General features: G+C 39.7%; 1 protein-coding gene across 1 annotated transcript in view; it reads right to left on the bottom strand.

The window, feature by feature from the left end:
• Window positions 1–19937: 19937 nt before the first annotated feature.
• NAPG (NSF attachment protein gamma) overlaps window positions 19938–24510 on the bottom strand; it is a 52339-nt gene continuing 47766 nt past the window's right edge. The window contains exons 11-12 of the mRNA XM_030212240.1: window positions 24174–24303; window positions 19938–22365 (exon numbers count right to left, since the gene is read on the bottom strand). Coding sequence (XP_030068100.1) covers window positions 22216–22365; window positions 24174–24303 — 280 coding nt within the window. The 3' untranslated portion in view covers window positions 19938–22215. The remainder of the gene's footprint in view (window positions 22366–24173; window positions 24304–24510) is intronic.

Raw genomic sequence — 24510 nt, 5'->3', positions numbered from 1 at the left:
CAGCTAATTATTACTTATAGTCTTCAGGAAATAGGGTACAGACTCACTTCCCAATGCTCAAAACTCCGGGGCTGTTCTGAATTGTGCTGTAAAAATACAGTCAGAACAGCGCAGAAGAACGACACCCTAATGCTCAATTCTAATGAGATGCAAATATAGGCATGCTCATACCATTGAGCATTAGGAAGCTTGGCGGGAAGCTTGTGTTTTTGTGCAGGAGGATTGTGCTGGTGCATGTGCAGAAGAGTTCCATGGTAAGCTCGGCTCTTGTGCACACATGCCTAGTAAAACCCAAATGTGAAGCACACGTGTGTCTGTTTTCTGTGACCTAAATATAAGTGGTTGTAATTTTTTTAGCTTGGACAAAGTGATGCAAAGTGATGCATGTGGGAAAGAGGAACCCGAATTATAGCTATGTTATGCAAGGTTCCACGTTAGGAGTCACGGACCAAGAAAGGGATCTAGGTGTCATCATTGATGATACGTTGAAACCTTCTGCTCAGTGTGCTGCTGCAGCTAAGAAAGCAAATAGAATGCTAGGTATTAGGAAAGGAATGGAAAACAAAAATGAGGATGTTATAATGCCTTTGTATCGCTCCATGGTGCGACCGCACCTCAAATATTGTATTCAATTCTGGTCGCCGCATCTCAGATAAGATATAGTGGAATTAGAAAAGGTGCAGAGAAGGGCAACGAAAATGATAAAGGGGATGGGACGACTTCCCTATGAGGAAAGGCTAAAGCGGCTAGGGCTCTTCAGCTTGGAGAAAAGGTGGCTGAGGGGAGATATGATAGAGGTCTATAAAATAATGAGTGGAGTTGAACGGGTAGATGTGAAGCGTCTGTTTACGCTTTCCAAAAATACTAGGGCTAGGGGGCATGCGATGAAGCTACAATGTAGTAAATTTAAAATGAATCAGAGAATATTTTTCTTCACTCAATGTGTAATTAAACTCTGGAATTCATTGCTAGAGAATGTGGTAAAGGCGGTTAGCTTAGCGGAGTTTAAAAAAGGTTTGGACAGCTTCCTAAAGGAAAAATCCATAGACCATAGACTTGGAAAAATCCACTATTTCTGGGATAAGCAGTATAAAATGTTTTGTACTTTTTTGCGATCTTGCCAGGTAATTGTGACCTGGATTGGCCACTGTTGGAAACAGGATGCTCAGCTTGATGGGCCTTTGGTCTTTCCCAGTATGGAAATACTTATGTACTTACATGTACTTATGTACTTATATTTAGATACAGGAAACAGATGCCAATGTGTGCTTTCCATGGGCGTTTTTATTTTTCTTAGCATAAACGCTTTAAATTTGAACACAGGAAACACACCAATGTGTGTTTTCGCTTGGGTCTGTTGTTTCTCACAACCAGCGCCTAAGGGCTTGCACGGGCTTCTTTCTGCTTCCAAAAGCAATCAAAAGTGGCAAATTTTGCAGAAAGAATCATAAGAGAAACATGAAAAGCATGGGAAATCCTCTCTTCCAACACCCTAACGCCTGTTCCGACCTGGCATTATCCTTTGCAGTGGTAAGGTAGTTTTGTTTTGGGCGCTCTTTTCTTAACATTGGGGTGGAATACAAAATGACCTCATTTACATGTGCTTCACTACATTTGCATGCTATCTGCACTAGTGCCTGGCGCAGGCATTGTTTCCTGCACTAGACCCCTGTGAACATTCTGCACAGGTAAATGTGGGAGTTAGTATGGTGCTAATGGCCTCTAGCACCTACATTTACTTTTGAGCATCGGGGCCTCAGTGCCTCTGAATTTAGGTGATATCTCCTTAGGGGTACTGTTAGATGTACTGGGAACCCTGCTGGGTGATAAAAATGGACTTCCACAAAGAAACCCAAGCCTAAAGTCATTAAATGTAATGCAGAAGTTTATTGTCCCAAGAAATAATCAAATGCACACATAGCAGACTCTAAGAGACTCAACACAGAACCATGTTTCAAAAATTCAATGCCTGCTTCAGGAGTTGATATATCTAAACGTATTGACTCCTGAAGCAGATATTGAATTGCTGAAACATGGTTCCATGTTGAGTCTCATAGAGTCTCATAGCGTCTGTGCTCATTTGATTTATCAATCTATCGGACTGACCGTTCACTTGTCTATTAGATTGTAAGCTCTTTGAGCAGGGACTGTCTCTCTTTGTTAAATTGTACAGCGCTGCATAACCCTAGTAGCACTCTAGAAATGTTAAGTAATAGTAGTAGTAGTAGTAGTAGTATTTTGTGGGACAATAAACTTGTACAATACATTCAGGGGCCCCTTGTACTAAACTGTACCATGCGCTTTATGCTGAGAAACCTAGCTTGTACCTATTGGCTTCTTAGCATTTGGCGTGCTCTAATTCCATTAGCTCTAAGTTTTAGTAAAAGGGCCCCTTAATGATTTCTGGCTTGGGTTCCTTTTTGGAAGTCCATTGACCCTTCTCTACTCTGCAGTTTTTGGTCTTCATTTTCATAGGGTATTTGCCTTTTTTTTCATTCCTAGGTGATAAAAGATGTTACCCTTCAGTCTTAGATATTCCTGAATCACAAAGGTTGTGGACAAAATGGATGTGCGGCGTCCATTTTGGGCCTGAGACCTTACCACCAGCCATTGACTTAGCGGTAAGGTCTCACGCATTAACCGGGCGGTAATGACCTATGCGCATAGAATGCCACTTGACGCATGCCCGCTATGCGCATCAGAAAATGTTTTCCGGATGCACATCAAAAATGAAATTACCACAAGGGCCACACGGTAGCCAGGTGGTAACTCCATTTTGGCACACATTGGGCGTGCGTAGGCACCTATACGGCTTAGTAAAAGGGCCCCTTAATGAATACTGATACATAGCTTATATTTTGCAACAACCTTTAATTTCAGTGCAGATTACATCAGTTATAAAATACAAACAAAATATTGAAGCACAGTAGGCAAACTTTTTAAATAAGATGTTGCCAGAAACAAAAAACAAGAAATTGGCATCATTTTTGAGACTGTAAAGATGTAAAAGGAGTGAATGCTTGATACAAATATTATCTAAACCAGGGATTTTTCAGCTTCATTCCTGTGGTCTGTAAATGAATCTACTTTTCAGGTTGGCCAGTTTATACACTTTGGCCAAGACCCAGGATAATTTGCATCTTTTGGTTACTGTAAAAACAGACATGTTTGTGGCGCTTGAGGGCTGGCAGGAAGGATCCCAGGTCTAGAAAACTGCATCTCAATATAATATAATCTCATTTCAATTACTTTATATAATATTTTAAAAATCTGGTCTTAAATTATGAATATTTTCTATGCCAAATTACATATTAAAACAATTTTTAATAGAGACTAAATTGTATGGTTACCTAGCATTAAATGCTTTGTTAAAATATGTGCATTTTAATGAAAAAATTAACCAGTAGAAAGAATAAATTTTCTAGATGAAACACAGATGAACACATTTTTTAGCTGGGATTGGTGCTAATTAGGTTACTCCAGGCATGTATGAAAGACAAGTAACTTACAAAAGCAATAGAGGGCCTACAACCTGCACATACATAGGTGTTACTGATTACAATAGTGTGAGATGACATGGGCCTGAAAGTTAATGGCCCAATTTGTCTAGGAGAATTTATGTTTATATTAAGCATTGATTTTAAGTGATGTCATGCAGTAGTAGAGACATGCTGTGCCCTGCTGTAGGTCTGAAGGTGCAGCTGTTTGGATCAGTTCACAGGCTAGAACCTCATGTGTAATATTTTCAGTGTTTGTTCAGATGGAATGCAATATTTCTTCCTGCTAGACAGCACTATGGATAAAGCTCTGAGGGTCAAGCAAAATGTGAAAGTAGTACAAGATCCCAATGCACTCCTGCATTCCAGCATGATCACTATTCATGATTATATTAATGTGATTTTGTATAACCTAAATAATAAGGATGGTCACTGTAAAAATTGTAATCCATATTCTGTTCAATCACTGGGTTGGGTCAGTTTTGGATTCCAAATACTGCAGATCATTTGGACAATGTGGGTCCATTAAAGTTAACGGGGCAAGCAATTTTGCATTTTAACAGTTGCGTTTTCCATACATTCTTATTGACATTTGCCTAAAACTTGCTAGCAGGCATCTACCACTGAGACAACAGTGCTCTAAGACAGTGGTCTCCAATCTTTTTCACGTAAAGGGCCACAAAGTAGACACGAGAAAGCTCCAGGGGGCCACCAAAAGATTTTAGGCTTACAAATGGAATTTTAAATACTAATTCTGATTCTATAAGGATATATGTTTTAAAAATCAATCCAAACCAATCTACACTCTTATATCCCACTAAATCACAATCATATGGTCCAAAGCGGCTTACAAAAAGATTAGAGGGGGGGGGGGGGGAAACACAATAAAATCATACAAGAAAATAAAATTACACCACAAGCAGGGACAAAAAGTACTTAAATCAATTAATTTTCACTTGTTAACAGCTACAAAAACCATAAATGAGACTCTGTTTCTGTGTTATGCATGAGTCCAAAGGTGAGAAATTATTTTTATCCTTAAGAGTCCTCTAGAAATAAAAAGAAAAGAATGTAAGGACAAGAAAGCAATGTTTACTCACCTGTTTTCTAAGTGAATTATGTGGGTAAAACGTTGTCTGAAAGTTGGCCACCACGACATGAAAATTTGTAGTCCAGTTGATAACAGGGGCTCCCAGGGGCACATTCATGTTTGCTGATGATGGCATTTTCAAATGTTTCAAATTGAGGCTGAGCTGGAGCAGAGGGGCACTGTCGGGAGGTTTTGCCACTACTGCAGTTAGAGAAAAGGCCCCATGAAGCTCCGCTGGGTCGCGTGTTCCTGCGTAGTCACATTGACATGCATGCACAGGGAGAGGTGGGTTGACCAGCAAATGTGTGTGCATGCATGCATGTCAATGTGACCACGCAGGCACACGTGACCCAGCAGAACTTCAGGGGGCCTTTTCTATACCCACAGTAGTGGTGGGTGTTGCTGGATATGAGGGTTGCAAAAATAGACTGCGGTGTCCACAAAAATGGACTGTGGGAGCTGCAAGCGGCCAGGGGACCATGTGTTGGAGACCACTGCTCTAAGATATAATGACTGGCATGAAGATCCCATGGTTCCAAAAAAGGAGCAGAGGGCACTAACAGTGGCATGAGTACTCCAAGCTCATTTATTTATTACATTTGTATCCCACATTTTCCCACCTATTTGCAGGCTCAATGTGGCTTACATAGTACCGTAGAGGCAATCACCAATACTGGTTATAACAAATACAAAGTGAGGTTGTGGTAAAGTAAAGTTCATGTGTGACAGACACATTGGGGAATCGTAAGAAGAAGAGTTAAGTTATGTCTGGTATGAGCTTTGGTTTTGTTGTGTAGCTGGGTTAAGGCATTTAAGTTGGATTGTTAGGGTATGCCTTTTTGAGCAAGTTAGTTTTTAGTAATTTCTGTAATTTCAGGTGATTATATGTTGTTTTCACGGCTTTTGGTAATGCGTTCCATAGTTGTGTGCTTATATAGGAGAAGCTGGATGCATAGGTTGATTTGTATTTGAGTCCTTTGCAGCTTGGATGATGGAGATTTAGGTATGTTCGTGTTGATCTTGATGTGTTTCTGGTTGGTAGGTCTATGAGGTCTGTCATGTATCCTGGGGCTTCTCCGTAAATGATTAGAGGAGTAAAGCAGCACCAACAGTGGAAGGAAGAGCCCAAGGCACCAGGAGAGAGGTAAAGCAGCATCAACGTTGATATGGAAACCCAAGGACACAACTGGTCTTTTACTTAGGCGTGGTGGCGTTTGTAGTGCACGCTTAAAATAGGCACACGCTAAATGCTAAAGATGCTCATAGGAATAAATTGGTGTCTTTAGCATTTAGCACATGCCTATTTTTAGTGTGTGCTAAAAACACCAGCGAACCTTAGTAAAAGACCCCCTGAGAGAGGGGTAAAGCAACATCAACATTGGTATGAAGACTCCTAGGGGCTGGAGGGGAAAGCAGAACATTGACATATCCTCAAAAATGCACGAGTAGAAATAGGTCAGAGAGCTGTGAGGGAAAATTAGCCTGTTTCAGGGGTAGAGGAAGGAAAATCCAAATGTCTTCATAGATAGATTTGCCTATGAGAATTTGAAAGCAAGCAGCTCCCACCAGTCCCGCCTCCCAGCCGGTGGTGGGAGGCGGGACTGGTGGTTGGGAGGCGGGGATAGTGCCGAGCAGACTTATACGGTCTGTGCGGGACTAGTGGTTGGGAGGCGGGGATAGTGCTGGGCAGACTTATACGGTCTGTGCCAGAGCCGGTGGTGGGAGGCGGGACTGGTGGTTGGGAGGCGGGGATTGTGCTGGGCAGACTTATACGGTCTGTGCCCTGAAGAGGACAGGTACAAATCAAAGTAGGGTATACACAAAAAGTAGCACATATGAGTTTATCTTGTTGGACAGACTGGATGGACCATGCAGGTCTTTTTCTGCCGTCATCTACTATGTTAGTATGTTATGCTACACGTTACACTACTAGAAAGATCACATGATAGGGCTTAGTGCCCCTTCTTTGAAAGAAAGAGTGGAATGCAGCCTAAGGGCCCTGTTTTACAAAGCCGTGCTAGCGTTTTTAGCGCATGCTAAAATTAGCATGCACTGAATGCTAGAGACAGCCATAGGAATATATGGCTGTGTTTAGCATTTAGTGTGCCCTTAGCACAGCTTAGTAAATAGGGCCCTAAATGTTTGTTTGTGCTGTTTTCCAGGCTGTCACAGTGAAGCCACTATTGACAAATCCCAAGAACCTTCGCAAAGAATAGGATTATAATATGCGAAATCAATTAGCATTCTCTTCACCCTTTACTCTACAGTGCAGCACCAGAAAAAGATGTCCCCTACCACCACTATTTTTTAATCTGGTACTAGAACCCTTGTTCTTTCCATTTGGCAAAAGTAGAGGAGTGTTAGTCCACTCTTAAGGTTATCAATAGAAAACAAACAAAATAAAACATGGAAAAGAAAATAAGATGATACCTTTTTATTGGACATAACTTAATACATTTCTTGATTAGCTTTCGAAGGTTGCCCTTCTTCGTCAGATCGGAAATAAGCAAATGTGCTAGCTGACAGTGTATATAAGTGAAAACATTCAAGCATTACTATGACAGTCTGACAGGGTGGGAGGAGGGGGGTGGGTAGGAAGTATGCATGGGGACATCAAAGCATATCATTGATATTCTAACAGGATGGGTGTGGATAGGTGAGGGGAGGGTGATCAACAGAGACATACAGCTTTATGGTTTATAATGGGCTAGGAACCCCAGATCCTTGTTAAGTCCTTTCTGTTGGTTGTTAAAATATTCAATCATTCTGACTTCAAAGGTCTTACGTTCTTGATTGGTTTTAAAGTTACCTTTAAGGATTCTCACTGTGAAGTCACTGGTACAGTGTCCTGGTCCTGTAAAATGCTGACCAACAGGGGTGGGAGCAACATTCCACATGCGGATGGCATAGCTGCATGTGGAAGACTCCTAAAAAAATCCACAATCTCTTTAATATGGTGTAGTAAGCTTTCCTGCACCTCTCCTTCTGTTACACTTGGATCCACAAATGGTATAGACCTCTATTTCTTCTTGTCTTTCTGCTGGCTTATTTAGAAATTTGCATACAGATTCAATAGTCCTCTTCTCAACTTATCAGTTTATAACAGTTGACTTCAGATCATATCTTTCGCATCTAGCGATTTACCAGAAGGAAAGAGGAGGAACATTGGAAGAAAATACCTCAAAAGAGCACCCTCTTATTGTGGAACAGCCTACTTTATCTGGGAGCATTCACTCTCATCATCGGCTCAAATCCTCCCCCTCCTTATGATTTTTCTATATTTTCAGTAATACAAATTTTCTCTTTCTTTTTATTTTTTTTATTATAAGCTGAACTTATCTGTGCATGATGCCCAGTGTTATCCAAGCGCCATGGCCAACTATGGCCAGAGTTTTGAACCTTCTTCAGGGTCCATGGCGGGTCTCACTACAAAATACAAAGCAGTACTTCAGTATTCTAGCACCTTTCAAACACGAACAGAGCAACTTATATCATAAACCTCATCTTCTCACTTCACTGTTCTGGCGTCCTGAGCACCTTTTCTGCAGCTCTCTAATATAACCTTTTGAAATACGGCGCCTGTATTTGTAGACAGACGTCAGACGCTTCCATAATTTGTCCATAAAGTAGCCAAATGCTATAATTTATCTGGATGTCAAGTTTAGCTGCTGCTGATATTCCGATAGGGTTGATATCGTGCGGATGCTCCAGGAGCTAAGAAGAACCACGGCTGCTCAGCTTATTGCATTATGTGGTCTCCTGTTGGTAATTTTTAACGAGGTAATACTCAGCATGAAATTGCTATTTTATTGATCTGCTATGTCATGGTTTATGTGGATTTTTTTGTTAATCCTATTGGTTTCAGAGTTACATGTGCATGCAAAAATTGGCACATACATTTTCTGCCCTCAAGGTAGCTGAACTTTGTTACAGATGTATGATCCCATTTAACAATTTGGATTCATAGGAGGACTTTCATCAAATGTTCCTGCATCACATCATAAACAGAGCTGGCATCAGTTAACCAGAGATGAGGTAATCGCACATGTTCGCTCATCCAAGAGCAGAACTGGAACAAAAAACATTTCCGTAGATAATTCTATAAAGCCAGAATGCCTGTTCTTTTTTTTTACTAACTATGCTATCTCACTCCCAAACTGGAGGTGGTGAGAACACACACTTGGCAATCACATGAGCAACATAAATTACAATCGATAAAACAATAAAATCAAAATTGCCAAAATCAACAAAAGTAAGAGTGTTATAACTGCTTTCCACATGGGTCACCATGTAAATCAATTAAAATTTCAGACAGAAAAAGAATTAACACATCTTGTTTACACTGAGAAATATATGAAACAAGCAAGAGTGGAGATATTTCTGAATACTTTGGAAAGGATTACAACAATCAACTCAGCAGTCACTTTTGCTAACAGTAAAGCCTTTTTTAAATTATTATTCAAAATCAGTCCCTAGCTGCAAATTTTACAAAAGTGCAGGAAATGGCCACAGCTCTTAAATTTCTGAGATTTTCTTTACCAAGTCTATCTTGGATTTAGTTTGCTTGCACAATGAATACTTCATTTCCTTAATAATGTATTTCTGGAGTTTGAGCTATAGCAGCAGGTGTTTCCAGGCTCTTATTGCCTGAAGTCACTTAGGAGCCCTTTTACTAAAACTTGACATGTGCTAATTGAAATAGTGTGCACTAAATGCTAAGAAACCCATAGGAATAAAATGGGCTTCTTAGCATTTAGGGACCCTTTTACTAAGGCACTGTATACCTAATGTGGGCCTATTGCACGCTAGAAGGGCACTACAGTGGAATGCTGAGGCATCCCATGGTAGCTTTAGTTTAGTGTATGCTAATCCCATGCTAGAAAATATTTTTGTTATTTTTCAGTGCCAGAGGCGTGCCCATGGGCGGAGAGTAGACATGCCTGCACTAATCAGGTAGTGTGGGTACATTACCATGTGCTAGCTGATTAGGACAGGAGTGGTGCAGGAGCCCGTACTGCTTCTTAAATAGGTGGCAGAAAGGGCTCCTGTGGTAATGGCCTTGTGCTAATGGGGAAATTAGCGTGTGGCCATTACAAAGACATATGGCTAAGTAGCCATTTTACCAAAGTGGATGTAGTGCGTGGAAAACCCATGTGCTGACACCAGCACTGGCCACTTTTTAGCGCGACTTGGTAAAAGGATCCCATTGCTATGCTTTAGTAAAAGGGCCCTTAGCCACTTCAAATGAAAGACTGCTGTACCTTTAAGGAGCAAGACATTATACAGAATAAAGACTATACTGAAATAAACTATGTACAACAACTTTCCAGTTCTAGGGGTAGATGCACTAAAAACATCGTTAAAGTCCTTTCCTTACCAATTCCTTAGCGAATCGATAAGCAACGGAAATGCATCAAGGAAATCGCATGCAAATGAGCTGGACGCTGCTAGCTCATTTGCATGGGATTTCCTTCCAAGCCAGTCGGCCAGCTGAGCATGCGCAGAGCAGCCAAGCGTTATGCTGGCTGCTCTGTGCATGCCAAAGATGTCCTTTATGGACGTCCTTCACTGAAAGAAAAAAAAAAGTTGTCCCCATAATCGGGAGGGAGATCAAAGGGCTACGAAGAGGATCCCGATGCTGCTGGCTGCTATCGGCGGCTTCTGTTCTGGCCGCCTTGCTCCTTTCTGTCTGCCCGGGGTGTTAGCAGCACGTCCGATGCCCTGCCTCCAGGTCTCTCTCAGCCAATCACAGCGCTTTTAGCTGTCACTGGTGTCAGCTAAACGCGCTGTGATTAGCTGAGATAGACCTGGAGGAGGGGCATAATCAAAAGAGACGTCCAAATAGTTTTTTGATTTGGACGTCCTTGCACGTCTCTCTCCGGCGGTGTTCATTACAGAAGGACACCCATCACAAATAAATCTGGGGAGAAAACATCCAAGTGCTCGTCAGGGACGTCCTTTTTTTTGTTTTGTTAGTGAAGGACGTCCATGTTAGGCACTTTAGAAGGATGGCCCTGACAAGCACTTGGACGTGGCTAGGGAAAGGTTTCCGGCTGGTTGCTTTTTTTTTTTTGTTGTTTTGAGTGAAGGACGTCCATAAAGGACATCCCTGACGAGCACTTGGACATTTTTTTCCAGATTTTATTTGGGGGGTTAAATTTAAAGAAGTTTTTAGAGGCGAATAAATCCCGCGCAGCCCCAATGAGAGGTACAGACCTCCCATTAGGTTAGGCAATCGGAAAACAGTACGATTTATACACATTATAATACTAATTTGCTCATCTGCATTCCGTTTTTTCATTAGCTGCTACCGTGATGGCCGGCGATCTCCTTCGAAAATAAGCTGGAGTGTCCCATACAGAGTTCCAGTATTCGTGAGTAAATGGACAAGAGTAAATAATGTGTTTAAGAGTTCCATCATCCATTTCACAAGTCCAACATTTATTCATATTATTTTTCATTTTTGTTGTGTTTAACTTGGCGAGTTTAGCCGGAGTCCATAGAGCTCTATGTGCCAAGTAAAACATGGATTGGGAGATGGACACTGGCTTGGTGGTATGTGTAATTTTGAACCAAAATTTCTCCCACTCTTGTTCATTTAGTGGGATGTTTAGATCATGTTCCCAGGATTGCATGGTATTAGTAGGTGAACTGAATTTAGCTAATTGAAGTATTTTGTACCATTTAGAAGCAACTTTTTTTAGAAGACATAAAAGACTTACAGAGTTGCCAGCAGCTGGGGAACTCAGTAGATAATTTACTTATATCTAAGATGTTAGTTACACAATGTTTGAGTTGAATCCATTTATAATATTGAGAACTTGTGAGTCCATATTTTGTACATAATTGAGAAAAGGGAAGCCAAGTATGATCTTTTACAACATCATTTAAGCAACTTATTTAACATGGTGGAATTCTGTGTGTATGTTAGCTAAATATGAATATGAAGCGGCTGAAAAATTTAACTCACTTATTAAACACAAACAAATATGGACTCCTTTACTAGATCAACTACACAATAACCTTTCTCAGAGCTGAAACTTCTTTACTACTCTTGTGACTATTTTGATATATTATAGCAATAATCTATGTCTAACTTTAACTTGAACATGTATATTGATGCTTTGTCACTGTTATCCTGTTATCTTTCTCATAAAAAAAACCACAATAAAATATTGGAACAAAAAACAAATATCTGCAGTAATAAAATTTCCCTATTCATATCTCTCAACTGCTTTAGGAAGCACAACCAACATTCCTTTTTGTAATTTATCTTTTTCTTGAAAAACCACACTGGCTCTATTATGCGCTTAAAGCTCTGTTGAAAGAAAGACTTACAAAAGGGAACCCAGTTTATTTGTCACTATTTCTGTAACATCTGAAGGTCAGAAGTTTGTAATCTGTATGCATGTCTCATACATTGGTATGGGGTGTTGAAAAGTTGCATCCACCATCTAGATTGTAAGCTCTTTGAGCAGGGACTGTCTTTTTTGTATATGGTGTACAGCGCCACGTATGCCTTGTAGCGCTATAGAAATGATAAATAGTAGTAGTAGTAGTAATAGAATGTATTTTACACTGCATGGATGATGCAAAAAATGTTGACTACTAGGCAGATGAAAGGATTATTTACAGTTATAGTCAGACATAATATTGTGTACTTGCTATACTGGTATGTCTGCACAGGCTTATTATTGCCTCTCAAGTTTACAATACGTCTGGAAGTCTTGCTGCTGGGTTTCTCAAAGAGAAGGGGCAACAGATATGACAGTATGTGGTTCATGCACCTGTAACTATACATACAAGGGACAAGAGTAAGGCACCAAAGGGTTTTCCCTAGAGAGGGAACATCTTAGCTAGATCTGAAATGGATTTTGCACCTTGTCCTCCATCCCATTTTGCAACCTACCAACTGGCATAGCCTTAACTTACTGATTCTTCTCAACACTCCCACACAGAGCCTCCTTAAATCCTGTAGTACAGAGCAAAAAGGATGTGTCTATTAGATTGTAAGCTCTTTGAGCAGGCACTGTCTTTCTTCTATGTTTGTGCAGCGCTGCGTACGCCTTGTAGCGCTATAGAAATGCTAAATAGTAGTAGTAGTAGTAATGTGGTTCAGCCAAGGCAGAGCACGGACGGCATGGTTCAGATAGCCTGATAAAAACAGGCAGATTGAAGAGGCCCAGGGAAGACAAGAGCAGCTTTCTAGCATAAGTAGATGTACAAGCGGTAGAAGCTAAATGCAGGTAGGCTAAGTTTTACCTTGGACCCTTTTGAAATCCTAATCCTAGAGGCCAGGTCAGAGCCAGGCCTGGTTTTGTTAACCTTGAAGACAAAGACTAGTGCATGCTGAGCCTGTGGAGCCTTACAAGTTTAAAGGGCCTCCTGGGGGAGGGTGGGGAAGGGGGAGGAAGAGATACCAGGGAAGCACCTGCACCTGGGGAAAAGAGAAGAGGGAGTCTAGGCATGTGAGCTGGAGAATAATCCTGTCTTGTATGTCTGCTATTGCTCTGAGTTGGCCATCAATTCATCTGTAATCACTGGGGCACACAGCTCTGAGAGCAGATAATTTATTTATTTTAAAGGGTTGGATTAAAGCATTATACTGGGCCTCTTGAATGCTCCAGGCCCTAGGCAAGTGTCTAATCTGCTTATGCTTTAATTCAAACCTGTGCACAAGTATTTTCAATGCCCTAGAGGCCCTAACCCAGCATTTGCCCCAGTTGCCTGGCACCTGTGGCCAGCAGAACAGTGCTTAATAGTGTGCCAGCATTGTCTCCTGTGGTGCCAGTCTCATGGTATGAGCAGCAAAGATTTGGGATCTTGGGGTACGTGGTGTGAGATTGATGCTGTGCTGAAGAGGAAACTACACTAAGTGCTCTTTTGCTTGTTGACCATAGGGGCCAAACCACTGGAGTAAGCACTGGGGTAGAGCCTTCAGGGAGAGGGAATTTAAAATACCTGCTGCTTTTTACAAACCCTTAGAATTGAGGCACTTTAGGCAACTGCCTAATTCATTGGAAGGGCCAGCCCTGGTTAGGGTCCCAAAACACAGCTAACTTCCTTGCTGCTTACTCCCACAGATAAGTGGTGAATTTCCACAAGACTACCTTAGCAATCTATGAATTTCACCTCTAGGAACCTGTCCAGCTCTTTATTTTAAAACTTATATTCCACACAATCTACAATCCTTGGCAGATTACAAATACAACATACATATTATATAAAACAACAATTCTTAACACACAAAAATTTAAAAAATTATGCACCATTCCCTATAAATGCTCCGTTTTTGTCACCTTAATCACCAGAAAAGGCCCACTAAAACAATAGTTTTAAGGCTTTTAAAATAAATCTAAATTCCTCATAGCTCTCAAAGAGGTAGACAAAGCATTCCATAATTTGGGGACTGCAGCATAAAAACAGAATTTCAATAGTCATCAAGATGAATTACATGAAATGTACAGACATCTAATAAATTTGCTGAGGCAGATCGTAAATATCTCACTGGTTGGTGCATATGCAAACTTGAAGAAATTAAAGACAGAACTAAGTTAAAACTCTGAAAACAAGCAGTAACACTTTATAATGTCTTCTGCCTCAATTGCTACCCAATGTTGTATTAAAGTTGGAGCAATATGATCATGCTTTGACAATCCACATACGATACAAGCTGTTGCATTTTGTGTAATTTGCAGTGACTTCAATGCATTATTATTATTAGGATTTATTTACCACCTTTTTGAAGCATGAATAAGTCAAACATAAGCAACAGATAATTACAGCAGTAAAAATATTCAAATACAAAGTATGGCATAGTATACTACTTACAGTGTCAACACAATAGGTAATAAATCATTTTAAGTGTGTATGTGTGTGTGTTTAGGGATACTCCTTGGGAGGCCCTTAGTGTCCTTGAAGGTGTGGAACCTGCAGTACTGGTCATCTTATAGTGTTAGTTGGGTACTGATACTACAGTGAAATGAAATTTATATATTAGAAAATAATTTGAGAAATGTACTGCTCTTAAATTGTAATTTTTCAGAGCATATAGTCCTCACATTCAGTGACATCAAAGCGTTTTTTTATTCTGGATGTGCAACAGGCTGCTATAATATCTGCCAACTCCAGACTTCGCGCCTTCTGTCTCGCTGCACCCTACGCCTGGAATAAACTTCCTGAGCCCCTACGTCTTGCCCCATCCTTGGCCACCTTTAAATCTAGACTGAAAGCCCACCTCTTTAACATTGCCTTTGACTCGTAACCACTTGTAACCACTCGCCTCCACCTACCCTCCTCTCTTCCTTCCCGTTCACATTAATTGATTTGATTTGCTTATTTTTTATTTTTTGTCTATTAGATTGTAAGCTCTTTGAGCAGGGACTGTCTTTCTTCTATGTTTGTGCAGCGCTGCGTATGCCTTGTAGCGCTATAGAAATGCTAAATAGTAGTAGTAGTAGTAGTAGACCAGTGTCTGGACTCCTTTATCCTACTTTAGTAAGAATCTTTATTTGAAACTTGACTGTTCTGGGCTCTGCCTGGCCTGGAGTTTTGAAAATTACCCAGCAGATGCTGACTGTTGCTTCAGTCTTGGCCTGGAAAAAGAGACAGATCCTTTTGCTAAGGCTCTGTGAACTTATATGTCCTGATGTTCCCAGGTAATGTTTAGACAGCATATGTTTTAGTTTTCTAATTGCTCCATTTTTCAATTACTTGTTACTGTTTGCTATTTGCACATTTCTGTTCAGTGTTCAATTTTTATGGGAATAAACAAAATTGTTTGCTCTGATTGTCTGGACTGATAAAGAATCCTGGTTTGTGTGCTGGGTCTATGAGTGCTTTCTGGGAACTGTGGGACCACTGGGAGTGTGGCCACAGTAACCTAGAAATCACTGAGGATAATTTGGGAGTGGGAGACTCACCCAGAGGCGGTTGTGACCCAATCTGTGGTAGGAGGGTACTTGTGTAGAGCACAAGGGGGCAGGTGGAACAGAGCTGTGCAGGGGATAGACCCTCAAAGTGGCCGCGGGGTAACCCCAGGCAGGTGGCCAGGCGTTTCGTGACAGAGACAATAAGTTTTGTCCAAAAGCGTTGAGAATTTCAGCTGAAACTGAAAAAAAGGCAGTTTCGGTCAGCTTTTAACTTTGAGTTTCACAAAGATCACCTTAATCATCTTCCAAACATGCTGTTTCATGTTAAGGGCAGTATCCAGAATTACCCCCAATGACCTAATCTGAACTTGTTTTTAAACCAAATTATGTAAGTGTTTTTACTACATCCTCTAGCAACAAATTCCACTGCTTAAATTATGCATTGAATGTAAAAAATATTTTTTCTCCAATTTAAGTGTATTACTTAGCTACTTCATATTATGTCCCCTAATCTTTGTATTTTTTGCAAAGTAAATTGCATCATGTTTACCTAATTTTATAGACTTATATCATAGCTCCCGTTACTTATTTCTTTTCCAAGTGGAAGGGCTGTAATCCCTTTAGCCTTTTTCATGGGGGACTTTTTCCATTCATTTTATCATTTTTGGTCACAGGAGTTAGTCATAGTGGTATTGGCTATTTTTGGAAAGAAAACCAGAGAACATTTAAATAAGATGAGGATATTTTCTCACTCTAGAGCCACACTCAGCCAGTCAGGTTTTCAGGATACCCACAATGAATATGCATGAGATAAATTTGTATGCACTGCTTTCATTGTATGTAAACCTTTCTCATGCATATTCACTGTGGGTATCCTGAAAACCTGACTGGCTAGATGTGTCCCGATGAACAAGTATAAAACCACTGCTTTAGATGAATACAGTACTTAGGGGCAAACATTTCATTTGAAAGTCTGCTAGTGGGAGGATATATGCTGATGCATAAGGAATGGACAACAGGAGATTAAAACAGAGTTCCAATAAAGGGGTGAATCTCTTGGAGAAATAAATCTGGGAAAATTCTCCTTTATAAACATAAAACCATTTAGGTGGGCTAGATGAAGAGGGGGGGGGGGAGTCCATACTTGCTTTAAAAAGGTACAACATCAAAGCCTGTTATTAGTAGGTTTGTTTTATTTTAAAAAGGAGTCCAAAATAATCACACAAGCTGAAGTATATACCAAGCATACCTTTTATTTACAGACCGAGAAGCACACAGTAATTTCTGAAAATACACGTCACTATGATGGGAGAAACAACGGAGAAAATTTTTCTGAGCTGTTATGTAAGCAGTACGGCAGCGACACGCCTGCCAGAATTACTAGCTGAATAACAAATTTATTTTAATGTTAACAAGGGTCATGCTCCAAATCTGTTTTACAACATGGCTGCCAGGTACTGCCAAATTCCATATTTATACAATTTACACAAATATCAATTGTGCAATAAAATACACAGTCTGGATGGACTGAAGCATTGACAAAGGGATCCTTTGAATAAGGTGCACTAACAGATTTACGTCCCTATTTACTAAGGCACATTAGCATTTTTAATGCACCTACAATTAGCGCGTGAGTTAACTGTGTAGGCGCCTATAGAGATATTGTTGGCGCGTACATGGTTAACGCACGTTAAAGATGCTAACGTGCCTATAACGCTGCTTAGTAAACAGGGCCCTTAGTGTTTACTAGCGGTTAGTGTGCATTAAATGATAAGATGCCCATAGGAACATAATGGGCATCTTTTCATTTAGCACAAGCTAATCATTAGCACACCTTAGTAAAAAGACCCCAAAGTATGACATTTAATTTCATTATAAGAGGAACTGTTTGATAAACCATAGTTTGTCCCACTACTCCACTTTTAATTCCCTTATTCACATCCTTCCCCACAACTATTAACTATAGTGTGTTGAACACACAGTTTCTCAACGGCAGATGGAGAATATTTTGAATGTGCAATGAGACCATCTTCAAAGACATAATATCAAGTACACCTCTAATTTCTTTTACTCAGATTGTCATGGAAAATCTCCTTCCAAACGTTGGACTTCACTTCTTATCATCAAGCTAACAGGTGTAATTATCCCTCTACTACATTTACTGCTAACAGTGCAAAAACTAACTTGATTTGCTTCATTTAGGGCCTCTTTTACTAAACTGTGTTAGCAATTCCAGGTGCAGCAAATGAAAGGAAGCCCATTCAATTCCTACAGGCTTCCCCTCTTGTTGCATAGGAATCGATAGCACAGCTTTGTAAGGGGACCTTATTTATTAAAGAACTGAAGAGGCGAGTTCCAAAACCTGTTAACTACATTTAAAAGAAAAAAAAAAAAAAAAGAATGTGAATACCAAAAAGACTGCCTTTATAAATATACTTATTGTTACCCTATGCCTAATGGTTAAAACCTGTTATATACACTGCTGTACAGCTTCCAAGTTTTTATGTAGTTCTAAAACCTCTTAAGTACAGAACCTCTTATGTCACCTAGAATTATTGAAAATAATCTTTTAAAAAAGCATTTATCCAGAGAACAGCTTGTTGTACTTAACAGGTTTCACCTCTTCAACTGTATTATTGTTTTATCAAAGTAAACAAACAATATAGGGTCATTTTAAGTTAATACACAAATTCAGTGGCAGTGAATATATGTCTTATGCAGCTGCCATTAGCTGACCTAAATTAAAAAGATAGCTTATCTGGATAGCAGCTGAGACTTGCCATTACCCAGATAATTTTGTTGCTTCCTCACTCCACTTCTTTAATCATACCGACAGTGCTGGACCAGTCAGAGAGGTTTTCAGCTCAGAGCGTACTATGTGGATTTTAGAAAAGACAAACAAATCAGAATTGTGATGGCCAGTTTAGGCCATCTCAAGTTCTGCTAGAATTTTATAAAAGGATCTGCTGACAGAGCCTGTATTAAAATACATGGTGAAATGGACATTTTCACACTGGTTATGTGTGTTTATGTTCGCCATTTCAGAAACAAAACATTTATTTTTTCTCAAGGCTGTCACAGAGCCTGATATCCTTTATCAGTTTAACTACTGGGGGAAGAGGGGCAGGATATCAACCAATGGAAGATTAAGGGGATTATCTACCCTAATCCCTTCAATGGAATGCTGCTCAGTAGAAGTAATTTTCTGAAACCTAGACATCCTGGGTAGCATATGTAAATCCCAACACTGATCTTTTTGGACTCAGACATGCATTCCCCTTCTGAAATGGGAAATACATGCATCCCACCCAAAACGTGCACAAACCACACTCCCTTGCCATATGCATATTTTACAGTTTTAGACCTGTATATTCCAGCTTTGTAAAATCAGGATTTCAACCTTTATGCAATATAAACATCTAAATGTCAGTTTATGCACATCTTCTACAATAAGCACCAGACTGTTGGAACTGCTAGCAAAGGTATAGCAAATTCAAATAACTAAATAAGGTAATTCCTTATTCATATATTTTCAGGGCGGTATACAAAAACCTGAAACAGAAAGAAAAGGAACTACATAATATTGGACAGGAAAGGGACAGCACAAGCATACACTAATAATAGAGAAAGATAAAGGAGGACATGATTTCCAAGAAGGAAAAGAGGGAGAGGGAAGAATAGAAAACAGGGCCAGTCACGAAATGCCTGGATGCACGCAGCCAGCGAGAGAAGGGAAAGCTTGTTGAAAAAGCTAAGACTTAAGCCAATGATTTAAAATTTTTCAGAGATGATTCAGATCAAATGTGAAGGGGCAGTTAATTATGGACACCAGGATCCAGTGAACATGATTCCCAAAGCTGCAGAGTACTCACAGAGGAATTAATATAAGATTTTTTAAATGATAACTATTATTAAAAACAAAGAAAGAGGTAGTTATTCCGCTAGTAGTAGTGAACATTCTTTTTACCCACTGAAAGCATTACTCCTGGATATTCAATGCTGGGCCATGTCTGGGCACTGGCCTTGAAGATCTGGGTTTATGTGGTTGACTCTCTCTTATGCAGTTAGGTTCAATATCAGCACAAAGGGGGTCTTTTACAAAGCAGCGGGAAGCCCAATGCGGGCTTACAGCTTGCTAATTTGGAACTACTGCCAGTGCAACGCAGTCACTGGTGGTAGGTCCAGCTGGAGCGCGCACCATTTCTGGCGTTCCAGAAATATATTTTTTTTCTGTACCGTGGTGCTAATCTGGCGGTAATCAGGTATCTCCAAGTGCTGCCCGGTTACCATGGGAGCCCTTACCGCTACGTCAATGGATGGCAGTAAGTGCTCCCCACTGTATGGCCACGCGATAAGGATTATCTTACCGCTTGGCCATTTTTTTTGGGGGGGGGGGGATTTTACCCGCTGTGGTAAAAAGGGTCCTGGTGGGCGGGAAAATTGCCCCTGCCACTACCACAGGGCCATTTTTCTCGCAGCTTAGTAAAAGGACCCCTTAACTGCCTAAGCGACACCACATAAAGATAGGACTGTGTTTTATGTGGTCCAATTTTGCCGCTTAACTTAGGCTAAGAGCCAATTCCGCCCCTGGACCACCCACAAAATAGCCAGCTTTTCAGTTCAGCAGTCAGTGCTATGTGCTGATATGCAGCAGCACTTAACTGGATAGTGCCCCTGAATATCAGCTAACAGTCCCGCACAGGTAATTTAACTGGCTGGGAGCCTCTCCTGGCCATTTAAATCACTTTGAATATCTACCCCTAAATTATTACTGTTTTAGTACATGTACTTTTTGACATACTACATAAAGCAGAAATATCATGCACCTTCATTTAAAACTTGCACATTAATTTAAAACTGTTCCCCTTTTGCACATTCAGTAGTGATACGACACTGAAAAAGATGTATATACACTGATTAACTAAACCTAATAGTGAAAATGTGTCAACAGCAGTATGAGTTGAGCAGTATGAAGAGGGTCTGAGGAGACATGGAACCTATAGGTGGTATGGAAGGAAGTGAAGGAATGAGTACAGATGGCTGATGTTGTTAGGAAGGAAAAGGAGATGAAGCAGTGTGATCTGTTTAAACAATTAAGATGTTAAACTAAACTTAGGAGCAGGAACAATTGAACATACTAGAATGAAGAGTTAAATTTTGTAAGCATGATTTTTATTTGCGATCAGTTTTGTTTTATATTTTAAGGCTGTATATAAATTTTTAAAATAAATAAATAAAATAAAATCTAACACCACACTGAACCTGTACCTGCTACTGTTGAATTCCTCCTACACGAATGAGAGGGAAGCAGGCTAACACAAAACAAGTGCAAACTTCATGTTTCAGCTGCTAAATACCTTCCATGATGGAACTGTACTAGACTATTTGTTTTGCAGGTGACTAGTAAAACCTGTGCACCAGTGTCTTCTGTGTGCTGTTTTCTCTGGAAGTCAATGTGAGCAAAAGCTAGCAGCAAGCCCATGACAGAAAAATAAAGAATAAAGCATTATATACAGGTATTGAACTACCAACACCAGTATCTTACATACTGCAAATCTTACAGTAGGAAGCAGCACATTAAAGTCACAGAAGACAGACATCAGCACCATGGCTTCGAGTGTACTGATCTAGTGGCTTAGAATTGTTAACTTTCAAAAAAAAAAAAAAAAAAGCCCAAAAGGAAGAAAAAACCCATGTGTATCTTTTACTCAGTCAAAGAACACAGTATAAAAGTGGTCCACATGGCACTTTCCCTCTAAAAGAGAACACTCCTGCTGATACATAGGCACAGAGCTGTACAGCTGATATCACAGCTTGTAATTCTATGATAATGGAATTAGTTATGTCATACCTTTTTTCCTTTTGGGGGGGATGAATATTTGATCCTGCAAAATGACAATATGATGCTAAAAAGCATACTGAGGCACATTTTGAGATATATTTAGAAATGAAAACACAGTTTCATTTTATGATGAGCCAGACGGAAATCTTGGGCTGCACATACTTCTTCACGCAGGTTGGCAGTGGTTCCAAGAACAGCATACACTAAACATAGTATATAGTGATATGTGGCCTAGATGATGGATATCTGCAAAATTCCTCGCAGTCGTTTCATATCTAAAGGACACTAATTGTTTTAGTTATGCTTACATCGCAGTGACACAAATTTCGGTAAGATAGCAGAGTCATCAGGATATAAATGCTCTTTAAATAAATATTACATTAATTTCTTTTACTGAATTTCACATTAACACAGATGTCTCCACTCCACTGTTATCTTCTAATCCTCCATTAAAAATATTTAATCTGCTCAAATTATATCATATTTAATTGCACTGACTTGTGGACAGAAACCCCAACTCAAAAGAAACATTGAAACTCAGAAGTGTTGGATGTAATCAACAGTAAAAAAAATACCCTTCAAGTCAAAATATTGTGCAGCACTTCAAATACTTTTGCCATCAAACTAGTCTGCTTCACTACTAGTATTTTTACAGAAAACCAACACTATGAATTTCTTTTCTAGTCTGTTCTATACAGAGTATTGGTGAAGTTCTATATCATGCAACAGATGCACTCCAAAAGGCTTTCACCAGTTTGCTTCTTTGTATTATTGTGATAACCAGGAAGTTGCGACTTTACACTCCTGCTGCATTCTGCAAAGAGCCACGGCTAGAACAATTCTAGTACCTTTGGAGAGATCAAATGCCACAACCAGTAAGCAGGATATGTGAGTGTGGGGAATGAACACCTACAACTAACAGAGGCCACGGGAATATTCATCATCGTCGTCTTCAACTTGAGAGCCAGCTGCAGTCGAATCTCCCATTCCATCCTGTGGTGATGCTGGTGATTTCTTCTTTGTTCCTCCTCCCGGGACAACCAAACTCAGGCCAAGCTTGGCATACTGCCACAGAAAATAATGAATTATTGAAGGCTGGGAAACACTGCCATCTAGCCATACTGTATTTGTACTTCCACTAGTTCATTGTAACATAAACAAATCTATTATACATACTCTGCTCTTTAAATGGGAAGTATATTATCAATCTACTGTCAAAGAATACTGCTGTTTACAGAGTCACATGTAGCTTAACGCAGTAGCAATATAACTAAGCAATTTTCACAATAATTTAAACTATAGCCTCTGCACAGTAAAGCAGACATGGCTGCTGCAATCATTTGTAGTTTTTGACAGCATTCTCTAGCCTACATTTGACAAATTGGTTAAATGTATCTGTTTTGGGGTTAGATAAACACACTTCATCTGTTTGTTTCTGGAGAACAAGTGCTCATCATCATTTTGCAGCTTCTAAGGATTACCGATTGTGGCCAGAATTAGATTCAAGCTCTTTATCCTGGCTCCTGATGCTCAGAGAAACAAGTGTACTCCATATTTAAGAGGTGAACTTATTTATAATATATAATTACTTGCCTCACTGAACATGTTCAATGAAAGGACAAGGTAAAAAAACTTAATACAACAAGCAAGCAATCATAAGAGAACCACCAATTATATAATCAGGATCTCAAAAATCCCTTCTCCCATCACTATCAAGCAAATTATCCCGTTTCCCACTTCTACACAAATCCTTTAGTATTGCTTAGGTAAGGAGCTTTCATCTAGTCACAGAAATCTGTTGAATGCCCCCACCTTTTGTGAGTTAAGGGGATCTCAGAGTACACAGATTTTGTTGTTTTTTTTTTGCTGCACCAATGCTGTTATATATTTTCAAAGCACTTAGCCTTCCAAAGTTCCATAGGTTTCTATGGAACTTTGGAAGGCTAAGTGCTTTGAAAATGAGCCCCACAGTAGCTGTTCAGGTAAGGCAAAAAATTGATCAACTACGCTTTAGGAAGAAAGATAAAAACAGGTTTTTTTTTCTCCCCTACACTTACTTTTAAATGATTCCCTAGTATAACTCGCCAGGTGCACAACTGTCTATGATTTTATTAGCATGTATGGTGCTTGATTTTAATAAATTGTTTATGTTATGATGCTATGATGCTATGTTGATTTGCTTAATCTTGTGACTGGGACATATACAGATACTGGAGATACTGATAAACTTATTTCTTTATTTGTTCAATTTACATGACTTTAACCTCTGATTTTGTTTTAGCTCTGTTGATGTAAACTGTCTTGATGTTTGAAAGGCTGGCTAGCAAGCTTATTTAACTAAACTTTATATCATAAGGCAAAAGTCTAACATTTTGTTAAATAGAAGGATCTGAAAAGAAACAGGTGAAGACCCAACCTGACATCCTAGTTATATGGTTGGAGTTTAAGTTCATTAATTTTGTTATAAAAGCTTTACAGTGCGGTGAGCATCACTCAGAATGCCAAAAGTATATTTTTATTTATATGCAGCAAACATACCTTACTTTAAAAACACCAGATGATTCTGGTAACAGTGAACAATGTAAACTTAGTAGTTAAAAACAAACACTGTAGTGTTGTGCCATCTTTATTACAACTCAGTGGCAGACCATCTAAAAGCTGATCTTTTCATGTCACTTAATCTTGTTTATAACCTTTGGTGAACTGCTTAAGATACAAGCTTGAAAAAACTAGGAAGTTCTGGTACTATCGCCGACCAGTGCTACTGTAAAATGGGGAGTTACTTGGTGTCACAATGACTGAAATGAGGCCACTATGGCTTACTTACTCCCACTGAAGCTACGTGACAAGGTAAATGTAATGTGTCAACTTACATCATTGTCCATGTATTTGAAAAGAGGTGAACAGCAGACGTCAGAAACCTGATCCTGATCTTGCTGGTCATAGCCTTCCAATAGTTGCTCCAACGCTATGCAGTCTTCACTGCCACTAAAGCCAGGTATACTGAAAGCAATAAGTGCAATTAAGATTTAGTTAATACCACCTCTCCCTGTTTATTGGGAAGACAAGGGTAGCAAAAAATATAAACATTCTATGTAGCCTCCACTTGGTTCCTGAGTCATTTCCTTTGGGAACAATTCTCTTCCCCTGCCCTCAAGTCAGTCAAGTTTTGAAAGGTGGAAAAATATGTGCTCCTAAGGACCTAACACG

This window comes from Microcaecilia unicolor, chromosome 1 (genome assembly GCF_901765095.1).
Source record: "Microcaecilia unicolor chromosome 1, aMicUni1.1, whole genome shotgun sequence".
NCBI lineage: Eukaryota > Metazoa > Chordata > Amphibia > Gymnophiona > Siphonopidae > Microcaecilia > Microcaecilia unicolor.
This window is presented reverse-complemented; position numbering and strand designations above follow the sequence as displayed.